We start from the raw sequence: 20011 nt of genomic DNA, 5'->3' as shown, positions 1-20011 counted from the left end.
ACCCTCTCGCCCGCGTCCCTCCAGGGCTGCGCCGCTCATCAATCCCGGTCACTCTGCCAGGCTGCTCCCTGGGCGCCCTTCCTTCTCCCTCTCGCCTGCGGTCCTCCACCCTTCCACCCCCTACCTACCCCGCAGCGACGTTCGGGGTCGACGGCGCTCGGGGTTGGCCCGAGAAGGGGCGGGGATAAAGCGAGCGGTGGAAGGAGGCGGCTACGTGGTGCCACCGCCGCCCGGGAGCGCCCGACCCCGTGCGCGCGCGCGCGCCTAGCCAAGGCTTGGGCGGCGGGCGGAGCTGCGGGCGGCGCGGACGGAGGAGCAGCGGGCCGGGCGGGCGGAGCGAGCGGCGGGCGGAGCGAGGGGTGGGAGGGCGCGCGCGAGCGGGCGGGCGAGCAAGCGAGCGGCGTCTCCACCAGCATCTGCCGCGGCCGCCTTTGCCCGAAGCCCGGGGACGAACCGACGGACCGACCGCCTGGCGCACGGACGCGGGCGCTCGCTTTGTGTTCGGGGCTAGCTTCGGCGAGGCTTGGGCTTGCAGCGCGCGGCTTCCCTGCTTTCTCGCGGCCACCCCGGCTCCGGCGGCCTCGGCGCGCGAGGGGCTGGAGGTGCGGGAGCCGCTCTCCGCCGGTCGGTCCCCGCGCGGCTGAGCCCGGGCCGCCAGCGCCGCGGCCCCGTACGGTGTCCCTGAGCTCCTGCTCCCCGCCGGGCTGCTCCGAGCAACGGTGCTTCCGAGCTCCAAACTCGGGCTGCCGGGGCAAGTGTCTTCATGAACCCAGAGGATGTCCGGGAAGCACTACAAGGGTCCTGAAGTCAGTTGTTGCATCAAATACTTCATATTTGGCTTCAATGTCATATTTTGGGTAAGTTGGAGCGCTCCTGGGATTCCAACTATTGTGGCCGATCGATTCGCGACGATTTCCCCCACGTTGCTCGTTGCCTTTACTTTTCGCAGCCCCGCAGGCGCTTGCCGGAGCAGCGTAGAGGCATTCGCCTTCCGCCTTTCCAGCTTGCGCGTTGGAGAGATAAACATTTAATCCTTTCGAGGAATGGGAAGAGGTAAAAAGAGAAATCGAGGCGGAAAGGGGGAACCGAGGCCTTCTGGTGGCTTTTTAAGGAACGAATAGCAGGTATGCAGATAAAAGAAAGGGTTCGGCAGTTTGAGAAATGAGCAACCACACGAATTGGATTTGCTCTCGGTGGGATATGGATGTTGGGCAGAGCGTAGTGTCATAATCGGGAAGGCTAATCGGGCACGGCCGACCCTGAGGTCCACCTTCTAACAACGATCTGATTGGACGAGGGCTCAGCTCTGTGTTGCCGCGGCTGGTCTGTGCCATGCTCAGCGTGTATCTTCTTGCACCATCTCGGGCTTTGTGTAGGATGCAGATGCCGTGGTATATGGTTCTGTAATGTGCACGTAAATAACGTTTCCTGCACGCTCTCCTCTTCAGCTGGAAAGCGCTCCTTGTGCGTAATGGACTGGCCAGTGGGCGTGCGGGGTAGAGGGATTTATTTGTATGTATTTATCATCGTCAGGATAATAAGTCACCGTCAACATATTTTTCAATGTGTTCGTGCCCCACGTCCTCATTTTTAAAGGAGCGACACAGAGCGGGCCGTTTTGGGGAAACCTTTGGAGAAATGCAAAGGAGAAGGTGTGCGAGGCATGTTTTATTGGGGAACCGAGAGAGCAAATGCTTGAACACAAGATTCAAATGATGCTCTGCTTGGGACTGCAATGTGTTGGGAGCCTATTGTAATTAGGCTGGGACGCCTACTCTTTTTGTTTGTTTGTTTGTTTTGATTCTTTTCCTTGATCTGGCAAACATGTTCAGCAGCCAGACAAAGAGTTCTCCAGGACAAGGGGAAAACGTTGGTTCAAAGACCATGTTATTTTTCTCCCCCTTCTCATCCCATCTCATCCTCTTCCTCAATGGGCACCCGCATTTCCATGGAAAGTAAAGATGGTGGCTGTCTGGGTAGGGGGTTCTCTAAGTTGCTGTTCAGTGTGAGGTAAACAATGATCCAACTGCAGGATCAATAATTATCCACAGCAGTCTGAACACGGAATGTATTTATTTGGATTCTCCTTTAATTTGGGCTGTTTGCTGTACATATATACATCTGTGAGAATAGTTGTCAATACGGCTCTTCATATTCTTTTTTTGTACCGCACTCTTACCAGGTTATTTTATTTTCTGTTTTCTGTAATAGTACCTTGCATTGGTCATGTATGTTTTGTGAGGGGAAATGGAAGGGATTGGAGACCACTTTCCGTGTCAGCATGTCGTCTGTCTTCAGGACTAATAAAGATAATGAGGGGACACATGAATGGATGTCATATCCGATCATTCCACAGGCAGTTTTTTGCCAGTGTTCTGCATGATTCCCGGGAGCAGTTACCCACCTCCCTATAATTAAACACTGCTACAAATACAGGAAGAAGAAATTATTTTCTTTCTTTGCCCCTTCTCCATTTGTGAAATGTTTAAAAGTGGTGGGTAGCCACGGTTTTGAGTAAGATATTCTGATTTGATTGGAACTTGAAACTTTGTGACTTGGAGAGGCACGGACTACCGAACTGGGACTGGTTCTTTTTGGGGTAGTGAGTTCAGGCCTCTTGTTTCTACTTGAACATTTCTAAAAGTTGCACATTTTAGCTACCCAGCAACAAAAAGCACCCAGGGACTTTCTCTGCCGTTTCCTAGCAGGGGGTGGTAAGGAAATAAAAGGATTTGGGTCTGTTTCCCTGACAGTTTGCTGTAATTTTGTAGAGTGCACAGAGACAAATTTAGCCCTTTCTATGGATTAGGTTGCAGCAAAAACCCCTAGAATTGTAGAGAGCTTCAAAGAATTGCAGAGTGCTTGCTTGGAGAGGTCCAGAATAGAGCCGCATGTTTTCTGATTGTGAAGGTCTTCATAGGTGGGTGGGTGAGTATGGGAAGCCTGAAAGGAGACCTAGGCTATGGGACTAAACTAGCTGCCCCAGGCAGAATTGTTAAGTGAGTGCCTTCGTTATGAGGGCCCTTCACTTACCCTGCCTCTTGCCTTCCCTTCCTCTCTCTGTGCCCAAAGCCTTCCTCTCAGATACTCCCTCATACATTTCCTATCCTGCTCTCTGCTCCAAAATTACCCCATATTTAAATTTCCTGCTTTATTGTACCGTGGTCTCTAGTGATGATCAACAGAAAGGCAACCATATGGTTTTGGTTAAAGTAATTCAGACTAAGATGTTAGTGACTGGAAAGCTGGGGTTAGTAGCTTGGCAGCTTGCTTCTGAAAAGTTACACACCTCTGCTCTCTACAGAGTCACCAACCTGTCTGTGATTGCCAAAAACAGCAGACTCGGTGCTACTCCCATACAATTATGAAGAAGAGATTGCCAACAGCATGGTTTCCTAATTTTCATTTTCACACTGAACTGCTAGACTACATTTGACATACACTGGTGACATTCAAAGGTATAGTTCTGGTAAAATAAAATTGAACATATGGTGGCACCAGCACTGAGAGCTTGGTTCTTTTCCTGATCAGCAGTTTGGCTCTTCATCAGTTAACTGCCTGGGCCTCAGTTTCTCAGCTGTTAAATTGAAGGAGGTGGATGAGTTATAACGTTGTTTCTAGTTCTTACACAGAATGAGTTTCTTGAGTTCCAATATGCTGGAGAAGAAAAATAGAAGAGTTTGGCCACTAATATATAACAGAAGTAGTATATACCAGGACACTTGATAAATTATAGACATTTTCTGTTAGGGAGAGTTGTCTGAAGACTAGTTTTATTACTTTCATTTCTTCCTCAAAGATCCTTTCATAAAAAACAAACAAACAAAAACAAACAAACAAACAAAAAAAAACAAGGCCGGGCACGGTGGTTCACATCTGTGATCCCAGCACTTTGGGAGGCTGAGGTGGACGGATCACAAGTTCAGGAGATCAAGACCATCCTGGCCAACATGGTGAAACTCTGTCCCTACTGAAATACAAAAAACTAGCCAGGTGTGTTGGCGGGTGCCTGTAGTCCCAGCTACTCAGGAGGCTGAGGCAGGGGAATCACTTGAACCCGGGAGGTGGAGATTGCAGTGAGCCGAGATCGCACCACTGTACTCCAGCCTGGCAACAGAGCAAGACTCCGTCTCAAAAAAACAAAACAAAACGAAACAAAAAACCTTTCACTAATTTCTTCTTGTCTTGTTCAGTTCCTGGTATAGTGTCCGTGCTTCTCTCTCCCCACTGTGAATCTCAAATGTAGTCCTGTGAGTCATTAAATATATTTTTATTATTAGAATTACAGCTTCATGTATAAAATCTGAATCCTTTTATATAACAGTTGTAATGACATTCTGAGTAACAAAGTCAACATCTTGTACAGATTCCTTTCTCATTAGTTATCACAGGCTGGTGGGGGAAAAACTTGTTTCCTCTGTTATATATTGGAACAATTCAAGACAGAAGGGAATTGATTTTATTGAGGGTGTCACCGTACTGGGACATTCCTCAGAAAACCCTGAGACTGCTTTGGGTTTGGGGGAGGGAGGAGAAAGAGGATTTTGTTTTAAAGTCATTTCTTTTGGGTACTGAACCCCACATCCCATCACTCATCATTAATAGATGTTTTGCCCTTTTGGATTCTGGCTTTTAAATGTTTTGGATTCTGGATACTTAACTGTTCCTAGGCAAGTAAATTGATCTCAATATTCTGGTTATTTATTGCTATATAACCTTCAAGGTTAGTTGTTTAAAACACAGTTGTTTATTATTATAGTTCACAGTTCTGTGATTTGGCCTGGCTCATCTGGACAGTTCTCACTTGGGGTCTCATACAGTTGCGGTGAGATGTAGCTGGAGTTGAACTTAATCGGAAGGCCCTTTGGGGCAGGATGCCTGAGATGGTATACTCACATGACTGGAAGCTGATGCTTGCTGGGAGCTTAGCCGGAGTTACTGGAGCACCTACAGGTGGCTTCTTCCTGTCTCTAAGTCTTAAAGAAGCTTCCAGCCAGTTAAGGTTCCACTTAGAACTGGCAGTGCCACTTTTATCTATTCCATTGGTTAGAGCACTCATGCAGATTGCTGAATTTCAAAGGGCGAAGAATTAGAAGCCACCTTTTAATGGAGAAGTGTCAAGGTCACATTGCAGAAGGTCATGTAGGTTGTGGCCATCTTCGAAAAATATAGTCTACTGTATTAAGGCACTGAGCCTTAATTTCTTGTTTATAAAGGAAAGATAACATTAATGGTGTTGTAGTTTTGAAGATTCAGTGAGATAATGTTTTACTCGGCATAGTATCTCAATATTTAACAAATGGTGAATATCATTACTGTTGTTGTCTCCAGATTTTCTACTGGTTCCATACAGGGCTGTAGAACTTCTAGAATGCGTTAGTCTAGTACTTTGGCATCATTACTACTAGGTAATGATAATACCCTTAAGATCTGCCAAGAAGATGAGGCAAATGGATTCAATAGATTTTATAGTGACTTGTTAGGAAAGAACTCAATGGAAGCCGTGGAATGATTTGGGAGAACCAAGTCATTTTTCTATTTTCTTTGCTACAAAGGATTAGAAAAGCCTCAGATACTTGAGGCCAACTTTCTCTTTTGATATGCTTTCAGATATTACCTTGCGTCTTTAAGTGCTGGTTTATCCAGGGTTGACGGCAGGATCTTGCCTCTAATTTGCTTCCACAGGGCTTAATTCAGAGAGGAGGGAGACTCAGGAAACCTTGGGGCGGCAGGGGAGGGGGGGCATCAAGTAGGAAGCCTTATCTTATGATTCACTATAAATTGCAAGATGTTCTGGAATGATGATACATCAGCAGTTTATAAGTCATAATTTTTGTTTTAATTTGCTAGACATCTGTTAGCTTCGATGGCAACCATATGGGAATCTAAATTGCGTTTTGAATTACAGGGAGATGGTAGGAAGAAAGCTAAATATGGTTATGAAAGTGTCATACGGGAAAAGTGTAAGAAAGGTATAAAGTGGGGAAAGTAATTGAATATAGGCTTGGTTAGTCTGGCCACTCCCTCTGTGGGGCAGCATAAAGGCGCAGAAGCATTCTCACTTGATATACTCCACAGATTGAAATGAAGCCAAGTGGGGAGAAGTTGGAAAACCAAATAATGTTTCACCCACCATAAAATTGCCAAAATGTTGCACTCATTTAGATGGGTCACTTTGTTTTAATGTCCACAGTAATAGGTAGTCCCTGGCAAAAGGTGAAAGCAATCTGCATTTTTAACAGAGCTTTTCACTAATGATGTTTTCCTTGTAAGCACCCCTAAGAGTCTTCCAAAAATATTATATCTTTGTGACAGATGAAGAAATTGGAGTACAGAGATGTGGAATAACTTTTGAGGTGTTGAAGAGCATGTCAAGGTTCAGTTTTAGAGTGTTAAGTCTCTTCCGTAATGATAGCCCCAGCTTTTTGGGTGGAGACTTATTTTAGAAGATGCTTGTTATTCTAAAATAAAACATCAAGTAAGTTATTTACATCTGTTCATAATCGAAAAGTGATAAAGTTTTTGCATATGCCATGATTAACACCACCCACAAGCACAAAAAAGTTAGAATGAAAATGTTCTTCAAGAATATGGTGGAATAATTGTAGCCTATTGAAAATTCATAAATGAAAATTGGAGTGTTGTAGACAGCATTCTTGAATCACATGTTTCTTTCTGTGTGTAATACCGATGACTGTCTTAACATTTCTAACTTCCGAATAAATCATACTCCACTGGATTAGAAGGGCTTCAAGTCTGGGGCTGTCTCACTTTCGTAAGCCCAGTGTCTTGCACACGGTCTGAAACACAGTAGATGTTTTGATAAACGTTTGGGCCAGGCATGGTGGCTTACACCTGTAATCCCAACACTTTAGGAGGCTGAGGCTGGAGGATGGCTTGTGCCCAAGAGTTTGAGACCAGCCTGGGTCTCAAACATAGTGAGACCCTATCTCTACACACACACAAAAATTAAAAATTAAAAATTAGCTGGGTGTGGTGATGCATGCCTGTAGTCCCAGCCACTTGGGAGGCTGAGGTGGGAGGATCACTTGAGCCTGGGAGGTTGAGGCTGCAACTGCACTCTAGGGTGACAGAACAAGACCCTGTCTCAAAAAAAAAAAAAAAGTATGTTGAAGGAAAGAATTACAAAATCATCAGAAAGTACGTAGGAATCATCTCCCCTAACTTCCTAGTCAGTGAAGCATTCTCCATTGTATCCTGCCTACCTTTCTAAGCATGGATCTGTTTTTGGACCATTTTAATTGTAGAGTTTCATCTGTTTTCAAACTACATGTAATCTGTCTCCCCATAATTTCCATCCTCCTAATTTACTGTTCATTTTAGATTTTTATTTGGAAACATCAAACCAATAGGAAAATTGCAAGTGGTATAGAGAACTTGTTTTTATCCTGTTTGAGAAAAAGTTGCCAGCACGTTGGCTATCACACAAACAGTTTAGTACGTACTTTCTGTAAACTGGACTATTCTCCTAGATCACCACAGTACAACCATGAAAGCCAGGAAATTACCAATGATACATTAACAGCATTGAATCCTTAGACTTCATCCAAGTTTCCCAGTTGCTCCAATAATGTTTTAAAGCAAAAGAATTCAGGTCAGAACCACACTTTGTATTTAGTTACATCTTTTTAGTCTCTTTCAGTCCTTCACTATCATGCTCTTGATACTTTTGACAATTATAAGCCAGTTATTTTGCAGAATGTCCCTCAGTTTGTGTTTGTGCCATTTCCACAAGCTTAGATTCAGGCTATGCATCTTTGGTAGGAATAGTACAGAAATGGTGCTGCGTTCTCATTGTACCCTATCAGGGTGGCATTGATTTCTGTTTGTCCCATTACTGATGATGGTCACTTGATCAAGGTGTTGTCTGCCAGGCTTCTCTACCATATAGTTACTCTTTTCTCATTTGTAATTTATAAATGTTTTATGGCAAATTACATTGAAACCATGTAAACGGCCTATTCCTTGTCAAATTTTCAATCTGTTATTATGTCAGTAAGAACTTATGGTCTTCCTTTTTTCAGTGTGTTTTAATGTTATGGTCATCACTTACTTTATTTAAAATGGCCCTAGGTTTGGCCAGTGCAGTCTTTTCACGTTGGCTCCTGTGCTCTTTTAACTCCCATCAGTCTTTGAGCACCATCTTGCTCTCTGGCAGAATAAGATGTTCCGAACTCATTTTGTGATTTACCTGTGTCATCTTTTGTATCAGTCATTTCTCCAAGGAGCTTTTGAATGGAGAATGGAATTTAGAAACCAAGATCTGGTTGCTTGGTGTGCTCATTGCTATTAGGGTGTTGCTACTCCATGTATATATATACACACACGTACGTCTGTATTTCTGTATCTATGTACTTTTAAAACCATGAGTTTATAGTCGTACCTCAAATTCCTGTCTGATACCACAGGGTTTATTTTTTCCTCTCCATATTTTATAACTGCTTTCTTTGACAGTGAGATTCTTGGTTCGCATTATTCTTAACAGTTTACTTATTTGGTAAATCTCCCCATATGTAACCAGTCTTCTGCAGCTGCCACCACCTTTCCTCCTGGGGCTGCCGTCCTCAGCTGTTAGTGCTCTAGCAACCTGTGCCACCACCCACATCCCCATATGGATACCTTTCTCCCTGAGATACCCTGCTCTGGGCTTCCACAGCATCCCTCTTCCTACATTTTTGTAAACAGAAGCCTACCAGATTGGACCTACCTAATGGCTTTGAATTTTCAGGAAGGGGAAGGCAAAGACCTCGGCTACTGTTGAATGATGTAAAATAAGACTTATCTTCCTTCCCCATGGTCCTTCATTGTTTAAAAATAGCCATTATGTCATTCCTAAACATTCTGTTTTCCACCTTTAAAAGCTCCTAGTTCCTCCATGTATTTACACTAATGATGTTTTTCTTGTAAGCATCTCAGAGTCTTCCAAACATATTATATCTTTGTGACAGATGAAGAAATTGGAGTACAGAGATGTGGAGTAACTTTTGAGATGTTGAAGAGCATGTCAGGGTTCAGTTTTAGAGTGTTAGGTCTACATATACTGTTTCCAGATTGTTCTTTGCCCTGGTCATGGTGCTCTGCCTGGGGTCCCATTTGGACACACCTCTATTAATGCAGTAACCAGAATGAAACACGTTGTTCACAGGCTTTTCTAACCATCCAAAGAGCAGCAGGCTCTTGAACTCTCCCTTCAGTCCCTAGGCTGTGCTGTGCCTGGTGGCAGAAGCCTCTGCTACTGTCTGGAATTGACTTTGAGTAAGTTACTTTCACAGATTAGTTCCTCAGGTGCTCATCTAAAAAAATCGGGAAAATAATTTTCTGCAGAGTTGTTATCCAGTATTATGTGAGATCATGCATATCAACGTGCTTCATAAATGGTAAATCTCTAAATACAAATACTAGTTATTAACCCAGGCTAAACTGCACTTGCTTTTCCTGGCAGCCAAGGAACACTTTGGCTTGGATTGACTTTCTAGTGAAATGAAACCTTCACTTTTTCAAGTGAACTCTATTAAACCATCCCCCTAAGCTATATGCTAATCAGAAGCCCTAACCCTCCAGTTAATTATTTGAATTTAGATTTAGTTCTGTTTATTTCTCCCATTTAAATGTCTCATTCTGGCCCATTGGATTTCAAAGCTGCTACCAGCAATCCTAGGCTTCCTTGAGGCGTATGTGGGTGGGTGGGTCTGTGCTGGTGGGGTGTAGACTGAGCAGTACCTCTCTTTCCTCCAGAAAAGCTTGGTTATTAGTTTGATATTTTGGGATACTAAGAAAGATTTTGCTTGAAAAAAGGGGTCCCACCACTTAAGAAAGAAAAGAACCAGTATTCTAGCCTTCAGATGTTTTTGAATCTTGGTGGCCAAAGTACATTTTTAAAAAAGTTACTCTTTGTGTGGGTTTTTATCTCTTGGAATCTCTTCATGCATGGGAAGTCCCTCTCACTAACTAGGGGTCACTTCTGTAGGATTAGTTGATATTTCACCCCTTTATGCATGTCGTGTGGCAGCCTGATTAGTAAGTTAGGAAATTTCATTCTTCCCACTGGGAGATCTGGTTCAGTAGGTCCGTCCAGGATGGGGTCCTGGAATTTCTGTTAAGAAAAAATCGAAACTTCCTGCAGGTCATTGTGATGCCCAGCCGAGTTTGAGAAGCTTTAGCTTGTTTTTCTTGCGAAGATGTGGCCTCTCCTTCCCGTTGCTCCCTGGAGGGGATGTGTGGGAGAGCTGGGCGTGGGTGGTGTAGAGCGGTGACCATTTCACCAGCACACGAAGCTAGTGTTCTTTGCTTATGAGAAAAAAAAGGTGGCCTATTTTATCCCTCATGGAATTTTTTATTAATCCAAAAATGCCAGTTTATTTTTAAACCTGAAAGCCCTAAAAACAAAATGAGAAAAATCTCTTGAAAGAGAACCTCTAGTGCTGCAACTAAGTATGCTAACAGCATCATATAGGGCTAGAAGCTAGCCATTTATTCGATAGGCACAGTGAAGAGCTAGACTTCTGGTTCCTTTGCCCTGCTTGTCCTGGACCACTCTGCGTGTGTCAGTGCAGTTGAGTAGCTCTAACTACAGACACTTAACAAGGCCAGACCACCTTCTCCTTCAAAAAAAATCAGCCTCCCTGTCCACTGTTGCTATTCCTTTCAGCCTCCATTTTCTGGGGCTTTCTCGTTGGCCTCCAGCCCCGACTATGCTCAGTTTGTGGGAGGGGAGTTGCTTTCTGCGTCAAGTCTGCATGACAGATTCATTGAATTCCCTCTGCTGTAATGCTGCGGAGGGGACGTTTCTTTTCCCATATCCAAACTTGCAGCACTGTCACAAAGACAGTTGACAATAAAGCAAATGCAGAAGACCCAGACATGATATTTGCCAGTGTTCGTTAGAAAGCTTCAGTGTGGAATATCCAGGTTATGCCTAGTGTTTTCCTGTTATCTTCTTAACTTTCTTTTTTCCTTCACCCGCTTTAAAAGAAAGTTAGATTTTTGATTATTGCTGGGTTCCTAAAGTAGAAATCTTGAAAAATAAAATTTTGAATAAAACCGTATATTATTTCTCTGAGCTGTTTTACTGGGTCTAATACCACTCCTTTTTTTTTTTTTTTTAAACAAAACAAAACAAAACAGAAAAGCCAACCAAACAAAACCAAACCAGAATGGTATGCAAACCCGATGGTTAGCACTGTGATATTATCCGTATGTACATAGAGGATTGTTAATTATGAATCACAAGGTATAATTTTTAAGTAATATAATCACTAAGCCCAATTACAAAATGGTGTTTTTGTGGATGGCAAAACATTACAAATGGCAAAACATTTTGGCTGTCTTCATTGGAAGGGAAAAGTGATGTTCTATACCACTTCCAGCTACTATTTACTATTTTGATAAGTATTACAAGGCATAGGGCTCTTTTTACTTGTTGGGAAATTTTTCTAAATTACACTTGGCACTAAGGCTTGAATTTCTAAAAATCTGGAGGGAACAGCTGGTGCTCTAATAAATATTCAGGCCAGCTATTTTAATGCATTGTACTCAATTAAGTAGTCCTAATAAAAGAGGAATACTTGACTTAAGCATTTCTCAAAGCATAATGTTGTGCTTCCAACAAAAATTTCCTCCAACTGTTGATATTTCCCCCCAAGCAGCCTTAAAATTTAATTCTGCCAAGTAAGTAGTCCAATCATGGATGATGCATTTAATGCCAAAAGTTAGTTCTTTTTTAAGGTATAGTTGTATCAATATGGCCTAGCCCTTTAACTGGAGACTCCATAGGTCACTGACCTTTTAGAAGAATTCTTTGTCTGGTTCAGAGTGAGAGAGTATGGAAAGATTCATCCTAACTTGGGCATTCTGGTACCCTTGTGGTGGCAGGGCAGAAAGTCTGCTGTTAAGGAGTTTAGACTTTGAGTGTGTCTGGATTTTTACCCAGCTATGTTCCCAGGCTTGTGACCTTAGACGTTACTTGCCCACCTTGCAGTTAAGTCTCCCCTTCATCTGCAAAATGGCACGTTTAGTAGTATTAATATTATTAATAGTAGTATTAAGATGACGTCTATCTCGGAATCATGAGGATTTGAGGAGTTAATATGTGTGAACTTCTTGGAATAGTCAATAGGTATTAGCAATTATTATACTGTTTTCCTCATAATTTCTTTTGATTGTTTTCCCTTCTTTCAGAATCATTAAAATAATCTTACATTGTAACATATATTTTTTGTTCTCTGTAATATTCTGCCTACATAAGTGCATGCTCAAAATAACTAAAAGGAAAAAGAGATCTAACAAATGTTCACAGTGTTCTTTTCATTGTAATGAGTGGCACGCAGTTCTTATCATGGATACCAGACCATGAATTCGCGTCTATTGTTTGTTGTTAATTTTCCCTTTTTTCTTTACCCAGTTACATTCACTATTTTCTTTGCAAAATCAAAGTGTCTCCTATTAGTATTTTGTACTGGGAAGTTGAGTTTCTGATGGATAGCTGTGGTGGTGTTAGGCCTAACACCTGGGTGGGATGGGGAAGGATAGAAACCCTTTATCAACATCTGTTAAATCTGGGCATTCTGGAACTATCTAGATGGCTGTAACTAAGTGTCTTTAGTTCTTTATGGTATCATAAATCCTGCATATTTTGGTCATTTTTTTACTCTATTTCAGACAAATTCTTTAGGTTATGAAGGTGAAAACTTGAGTCAGTGATCCAGATAACTTGAGTTTTCCCTTTATATGTCCTTCCAGCTGATGCAGAGCTAGGATTTTGGATTGAACTACCTGGATCATTGACTAATCATCTTGGTGAATGAGAGACTCACTGGCTTCTCCTCTAGGGCATAATGGGATGCAATGAGAGCTTGTGCTTTTTTTTTTGCCACCTGTACTGTCTCCTGACACAGGAGACATAGGCTGTCACATTTCCAAGTTTCATCTTCCATATAACTGGGCTCAGCTCTGAGAGGAAGGCCAGGGCATGCTAAATTAGTAGGTGCATGTCACTCATTCCCATGCAGAAGTCATGCTGAAAACCCCAGCCCTTCAAGGGGAAGCAGGGGATAAAGGGATAAGTCTAAGTAGAATTTTTACTGTAGTTTTTATTAGTAAAAAAGAATGATATATGTAGCACAACAGGAACAGAAGCATATTTAAAGTCATCTCTAGCTTACCAGAAACACCCCTAAAACTGCTGGTTTAGATTCATTAATCAACCTCACAGTCCTCAGATGGGTTGTGACTCCCTGTTGCGTAAACACTAACCATGTTACTTCCTGGTCCTCCTGACCTCCACTAGCTGATTTCAGCGAGGATCAGGACTTAGGTCGCCACCTGATGATCTAAAGCAATGAGTCCCAAAGTTCAGCCATTCGTAAACTACCTGCATGGTTTTGGACAAACTCTTGTGTCACCCCATAGTTTCTCAGATTTTAATATGCATACAAGTAGCATGGGATATGTTGTTCAAATGTGGATTCTGGTTCAGTAGGAGTGAGAGGGGACAAAGATCCAGTACCTTTAACAAATGCCCAGGTGATGCTGATGGCTCTGGCCCACTGTTCTCACTTTGAATCTCAAAGATATAGTCCATCTGAAATAATATTTTCTTTTAAGTTGACTCTGATTTTAATCTTAAATACATATATTTAAAAAGGAATGTAAAAAGTACCACTATTCAAATGCATATAATGACAATAATATGACTTATTAACTTCTAGGTAGCTATTATTGGTGCCTGCTGGTAAGCCTGAGTCAGAGGCCTCTTTTCTTTTGTTATAATGGAGGTTAACAAGTGTAGCAAGTGCTCGACATTCTGGCATCAAATGGAGACTTTCTCCTTAACTAGACCAGAGGATTAAAAGATAGTTGAAAAGCAATGACTTTATATTGAAGGATATTTAATGCCACGTTCTAAAACTTCTCTTCTGGTACCCCAAGTCACTAGGGAATCTCACTTTGGGGAACACTTGTGTTTAAGTAATTTGCAGCAAGGCATGCATTTATAAACTGAAATCTATTAGTGAGATGGATGGATCCCTAGAGGTAAAATGGTTGGAGAATGTGTTTAAATGTTTGCATACTCCATGTTCTGTTTTCTGTTGAGAGTGTGGGAGAGAAGAGGGGCATCCCCCATTTCTGAAAAGTTGCTAACCCTAGGCCCAGTGAGTAGTTACATCTTAGGTATGAGAAGGAAAATGCTTTGGGAAATTGTATCTCAGGCTAGCAGGAAGTCAACTTTAAATGCTTAGGAACTGTATCTCAGTGGGCTTCCTCCTCTCCTCTTTCAAGTTACTATAGGTATTGCTTATGGTCAGCTTTGGAATGAGTCTATTTACGTAATGCATTTTAAAAATAAGGTGCTTTCTTATTCCAAAAATACGGGAACATCAATATTGCTTTTTTAAAGGAAATTTACCACAATAATATTTTCTTTCGGTTCAACTGTATTAAAAGTGGAAACTCTTCGTTAAATGCTCCGAGAACGGTGAACAAACACTTCAAAATGAAAAAAATATTTTAGAGTTTCAGTTGTATTCCCCTATGAGGCCTTGAATTTAGCAAACCTTAGTTGATTAACTTTTTAAAGGAAAAATGTGCTCTTACATTAGTGGCTTTTAAGCATTTCTTCTGACTTTACCAGCCTTTCCCCCTTAGGACAACATTTAAAATAAGTGTTTTCAACATACAGAGCAAATACCTTGTGAATAAACATCAATTTCACACAACCAGAAAAAAAAATACATCAATAAATCTCCTTTAGGCATTTGAAAAACTCTATACTTTTTAAAAAGGGAGGAGTTATAATTCAGTAACAGGAAAACTAAACCCCAAGAAACCAGGCTGTCAGTTTCAGATGTTTTTCAGCATGACCTTATGGAGGCAGAAGACTGGGGCTGGGAACTTCCTGAGCACCTGTTTCGTTATTGGTGCCCTACTTATCCAAGGATGGGCAACAACTGTCCACAGGGCAACTCCTGTGAGAAAGCCTACTCTGTTTTTAATCTCATAACTGGAATCCTAGGGAAAATAGTGTTTTCTTTGGTACCAAGTTCTTTTGGCTTCATCTATTGGGTTTTGAAAGAATAAATTGAATGAAGAGCTGTCTAGACGATACAACTCTATGTGGCATTTTCATATTTTTTCCTGACCCTGCAAGATTAATAATCCCTAATATTCTCACTATATGCTTTGAGAGTTTTGCTGTCCAGCGAAGATTTGAAACAATTGCACAAAAATTTGAAAACGGTGTTTTACTTGTAATTTTTAAAGATACAGAGTCACTATTTTAGAAGTGAAGGGATGGGGTCTCAAAACAAATTGAAATATATTTTGTGAAATATATACATATGTATTCCACTTAAATATTGATACACTTGGTTTTTAAAATATATAGTATCAATATATATCCTTGATGCTTATTAAATACTGATGTATATCCTTGGACTTTTTAAAAAAAGTACAGTCATGTATTGCTTAACAACAGGGGTGTGTTCTGAGAAATGAGTCATGGGATTTCATCATTGTGCAAACATTGTAGAGTGTACAACACAAACATAGACGGTGTGTAGCCTACTACACACCTAGGCCGTATGGCATAGCCTGTTGCTCCTGGACCACAAACTTGTATAGCATGTTATGGTAATGAATACTGTAGGCATTTATAACACGATGGTATTTGTGTATCTAAACATACACAAGGTACAGTAAAGATATAAAAGATAAAAAAATGGCACACCAATGTAGGGCACTTACCATGAATGGAGCTTGCAGGACTGGAAGTTGCTCTGGGTGAGTCAGTGAGTGAGTGGTGAGTGAAAGGGAAGGCCTAGGACATTACTGTACACAAATGCAGACTTCATTAACACTATACTTAGGCTACATTAAATTTACAAAAAATGTCTTTCTTCAATAATTAACCTCAGCTTACTGTCACATTTTATTTTATGAACCTTTTTTTTTTTAGCTTTTTTACTCTTGTAATAACACTTAGCTTAACACGTTGTACAGCTGTACAGAAATATTTTCTTTATATCCTTAGTCTATAAGCCTTTTTTTAAATTATTTTTTATTTTTAAAACTTTTTTGTTAAAAATGAAGACAAAAACACACACATTAGCCTAGACCTACACAGGATCAAGATCATCAATACATCACTAGACAATAGGAATTTTTCAGTTCCATTAGAATCTGATAGGACCACAGTTATTCTGTCATCGATTAAAATGTCATTATGTAGTGTGGGACTGTAGATATGTGCTCTCTTTGGAGAAAAAAAAGAGAAACTACCTAAATGACCATATTGCCTCTAAATATTTTCATTCATAAGAGACTAAAATTTCTTTACCGTAGTATACTATAAATTTGCAAACTAAATGAAACTTGTTTTAAAGTTAAAAGCTAGACATCTGTTTTAGAATCTAACACATAAGCAGAAAAAAAAATTTTGTGGTTATTAGTTGGAGGCTAGAAAAGAAACTCTTTAAACTATGAAATTGCTAAGTCTTAGCTAGAGACCCCAACAAATTATTAATTATTGCTAAGAATCTTTTAAAATCCAGTTTTAAAGTTTAAGTGTTGTTTCTCTAGAATTTTTCCCTCACCTGCCGCCTTCTTTCTGTGATTCTAATTCCAAACTTGAGAAGACAGAGCTTTTTACTTTTAGGGAAGCTAAATCTCTTTTTTTTTTTTTAATTTCATTTAATTTTATTATTATACTTTAGGTTTTAGGGTACATGTGCACAATGTGCAGGTTTGTTACATATGTGTCCATGTGCCATGTTGGTGTGCTGCACCCATTAACTCGTCATTTAGCATTAGGTATATCTCCTAATGCTGTCCCTCCCTCCTCCCCCCACCCCACAACAGTCCCCGGAGTGTGATGTTCCCCTTCCTGTGTCCATGAGTTCTCATTGTTCAATTAGGGAAGCTAAATCTCTTTCTTGCTCTAAAAAGGTTGACCTGCTGATGAAAGAACAGAAGGTTGGAATTCTTTTGAGCAGGAATAGCTGTGCAAATGCTTATTTCATTGTTCTTTGGCCAATCTTTTTAGCACTCAAGTATTAGAACTATGCTTTAATTGGTCTTTTGCAGCCCTGATTGTATAATCTTAGGATTTATATGTTGAAAGAGACCTTACAAATCATTTGGGTCCTAGTTTTTACTACTCACTGTTCAACACTTTGCCTACCCTTTTCATAGTGGAATCCTTTGTTTTCCAAAATTTTAAGCAAAGACCCCAGTTTATAAAACAAAGAACAGAGCTTCTCTTCTGGGAGCCTAGCATCTCAGGAGCCTCAGCTGTGTTCTTGGTATCACTGTGTAGGAACAGTGTGCAGAGGGGACAGTGGGAGTCCTGGTGGATTTTACCCGTGGGTGGAGTTTGAGCTGAGACTGGTGGAGAAGGCATCTGCTTACCGTTTATATGTTGAATTAGGATGAAGTCGGCACTTGGCCTGTGTTCTTTGTAGGATGTGTGCATGCTGAATTGCCCAAGTTGCCAAGTCTCAGCACTTTGACTCCATTTGGTTCCGCTAAATGGTTTTGGCGCAGTCGTTTTGATTAACATCAACCTTGCTTATGTTAAGTAACTATTCAGGTTATTTATTATGCATTACTCTCATGCTTTGGAATGAACAGACTCAAAAACTTCTGCTTCATATGGATTCCATATGTGGCTTTTAAGTTAGCAGAAACACAAAGGTTCCCAATTAATTTGCACATAAAATTGCATATTGAGTAAATTAAGCTTGTTGGCATAGGCATTATTTGAAATTCTTTGTCATCTTTAATATTTTTATATTTCATTTAAACAAGTTATTAGGTGTTTGAAGTTTCTGTGGTGACGAACATAACCTACACATTCACATATGCCCTGTTTGGTTTTTTATTACAGAATGCAGATATCCATGGAATTTATTTTATTGTTTTATACTGATGAGCTCCAGATAGTGGGAGATTATATAAAAAGAGAGGATATTTACTTTTTATTTCTGTGATTTAACTTTTTCTCCCCTCCTCTTCCCAATGCTAGGCAGAGAATATTACAACATGTAAGACAGTGGTTAAGGGTGAGACTGCCTGGGTTCAAACATGGGCCTTGAGGCCGGGCACGGTGGCTCACGCTTGTAATCCCAGCACTTTGGGAGGCCAAGGTGGGCGGATCACGAGGTCAGGAGATCGAGACCACAGTGAAACCCCGTCTCTACTAAACATACAAAAAATTAGCCGGGCGTGGTGGCGGGCACCTGTAGTCCCAGCTACTCGGAGAGGCTGAGGCAGGAGAATGGCGTGAACCCGGGAGGCGGAGCTTGCGGTGAGCCGAGATCGCGCCACTGCACTCCAGCCTGGGTGACAGAGCGAGACTCTGTCTCAAAAAAAAAAACAAAAAAACAAAAAAACATGGGCCTTGATATGTCCAAGCTGTGTGACCATGGATGGTTACTTCATCACTTTGAACTACTCCTTTTGGGCAAAAAGTGGGTAATATTAGTGGCAACTTCTAGGATCCTTGCAAAGATTCCGTGAGATGATGTACATCCAACTCTGAGCACTCAGTGAATGCTGATGTGATAATTGAGGGACCAGTAGGTGACCCACTCAGGGGAGTTGCAGGCTTTTGGTTCACTGTCACCTGGGAAAAGGTGTTGTCAGTGTCCAGACCCTCAACTTTCCTTGTTAGGAAAGTGTACCCTGTATAATAGAACTTGTCACTAATGCCAGGCTTCGTTTCCTTTGTCCTCCACCCATTAGAGGAGAGTGTATCTCCATGCTTTCCTTTGGCAACTGGATCTGAGGGTTTTCTCATCAGGGCAGCTGCCATGTTCCTCTCCTCCTGGGCCGTAATTTCCTCTCCTGTGTAGCCACAGCTGTCCACCACGTCCATTGCTGGCATGGCCTGGCCAGTCCTTTCTTTCTGGATGACAATGCCAACATTTCTTATGTCTTACCTCGGGGATCATTTTCAGGCCACAGACCTACCTGTTTTGTTTTTTTAAAATGGTAGTATGTACAGAACATTACAGTTTTCATAAAATCATGTATATAAATACGCCTAGAAAACTACCTGAAATATAGCAGCTGTCCCATAATTACTAATTGAAATACGTTAGTTGAATCTGAAGTAACTTTCTTAGCCTAGGAACAAAATTAGCATCCATCTGGGTCTCTGCAAAAATTTGTAATGTGTAAAAATAGGCATGTTTAGGAAGTTGCTTAATTTATTAATATATACTTCATTTTTATGGCAGTTACAGATTCTCTAATTGAATTTATATTTGCATGATTACAGTTTTTTTCGTTGCAAACGATTTTTATGGGCTGCTGAAGTGTAAGGAGTCTGGCATTTTAAATTGTTCTTCACTGTCTGAGAAGTAAAAATATATCTTAAAAAATCATTGATGTTATAGTAAAGGAAAGCTCCCTCCCTTCCCTAAGTTAGTGCCTTTCAGAATGTGAGCATTTGTCAAGTGGAATTCTGTCTGATCCTTTTTCATTTTCTGAGCTATTATAAGTGCTTTCTTTTCCTTTAACTATCAGAAATGGTTTTTCTTCCCTTAACTAAGTAAAGATTTCTGGAACAATGTTTTGACCAGATTGAAACTAGCTTCTGTCCTATCCACTATTCATTCATTTCTTGATTTCTGGGGCATTTCTAAACATAGATAAGTTTCTAATGGTGAAGAAGGTGAAACAGAAAGGAAGGAAAGAAGCAAAAGCTGGGTTGGGTCACCATATTGAGCGAAGGATATGCTTGTGGGGAATCCTAGACTGTGATATTGGAGTAAACACTTACATTATGGGGTGAGGCCAGGTGAGATGGTTTACGCCTGTGATCCCAGCACTTTGAGAAGCTGAGGTGGGAGGATTGCTTTAGGCCAGGAGTTCAAGACCAGGCTGGGCAACAAAAATGAGACCCTGTCTGTACAAAAAAGAAAAAAATTAGCCAGTCACAGTGGGGTGTGCCTGTTTTCTCAGCTACTCTGGATGCTGAGGCAGGAGGATT

At 41.2% G+C, this 20011-nt stretch overlaps 1 protein-coding gene across 2 annotated transcripts in view; it reads left to right on the top strand.

Annotated features, from left to right (window-relative positions):
• The first annotated feature begins 348 nt into the window (after positions 1 to 348).
• TSPAN5 (tetraspanin 5) overlaps positions 349 to 20011 on the top strand; it is a 179473-nt gene continuing 159810 nt past the window's right edge. For both annotated transcript variants that reach the window (XM_030819155.1, XM_030819154.1), the window contains exon 1: positions 349 to 857. In XM_030819155.1, the coding sequence (XP_030675015.1) occupies positions 777 to 857 (81 nt within the window). In that variant the 5' untranslated portion in view covers positions 349 to 776. The remainder of the gene's footprint in view (positions 858 to 20011) is intronic.

The sequence above is a fragment of the Nomascus leucogenys genome, chromosome 9 (assembly GCF_006542625.1).
Source record: "Nomascus leucogenys isolate Asia chromosome 9, Asia_NLE_v1, whole genome shotgun sequence".
NCBI lineage: Eukaryota > Metazoa > Chordata > Mammalia > Primates > Hylobatidae > Nomascus > Nomascus leucogenys.
Note: the sequence above shows the minus strand (reverse complement) of the source record. Positions and strands in the feature narration are given on the sequence as shown.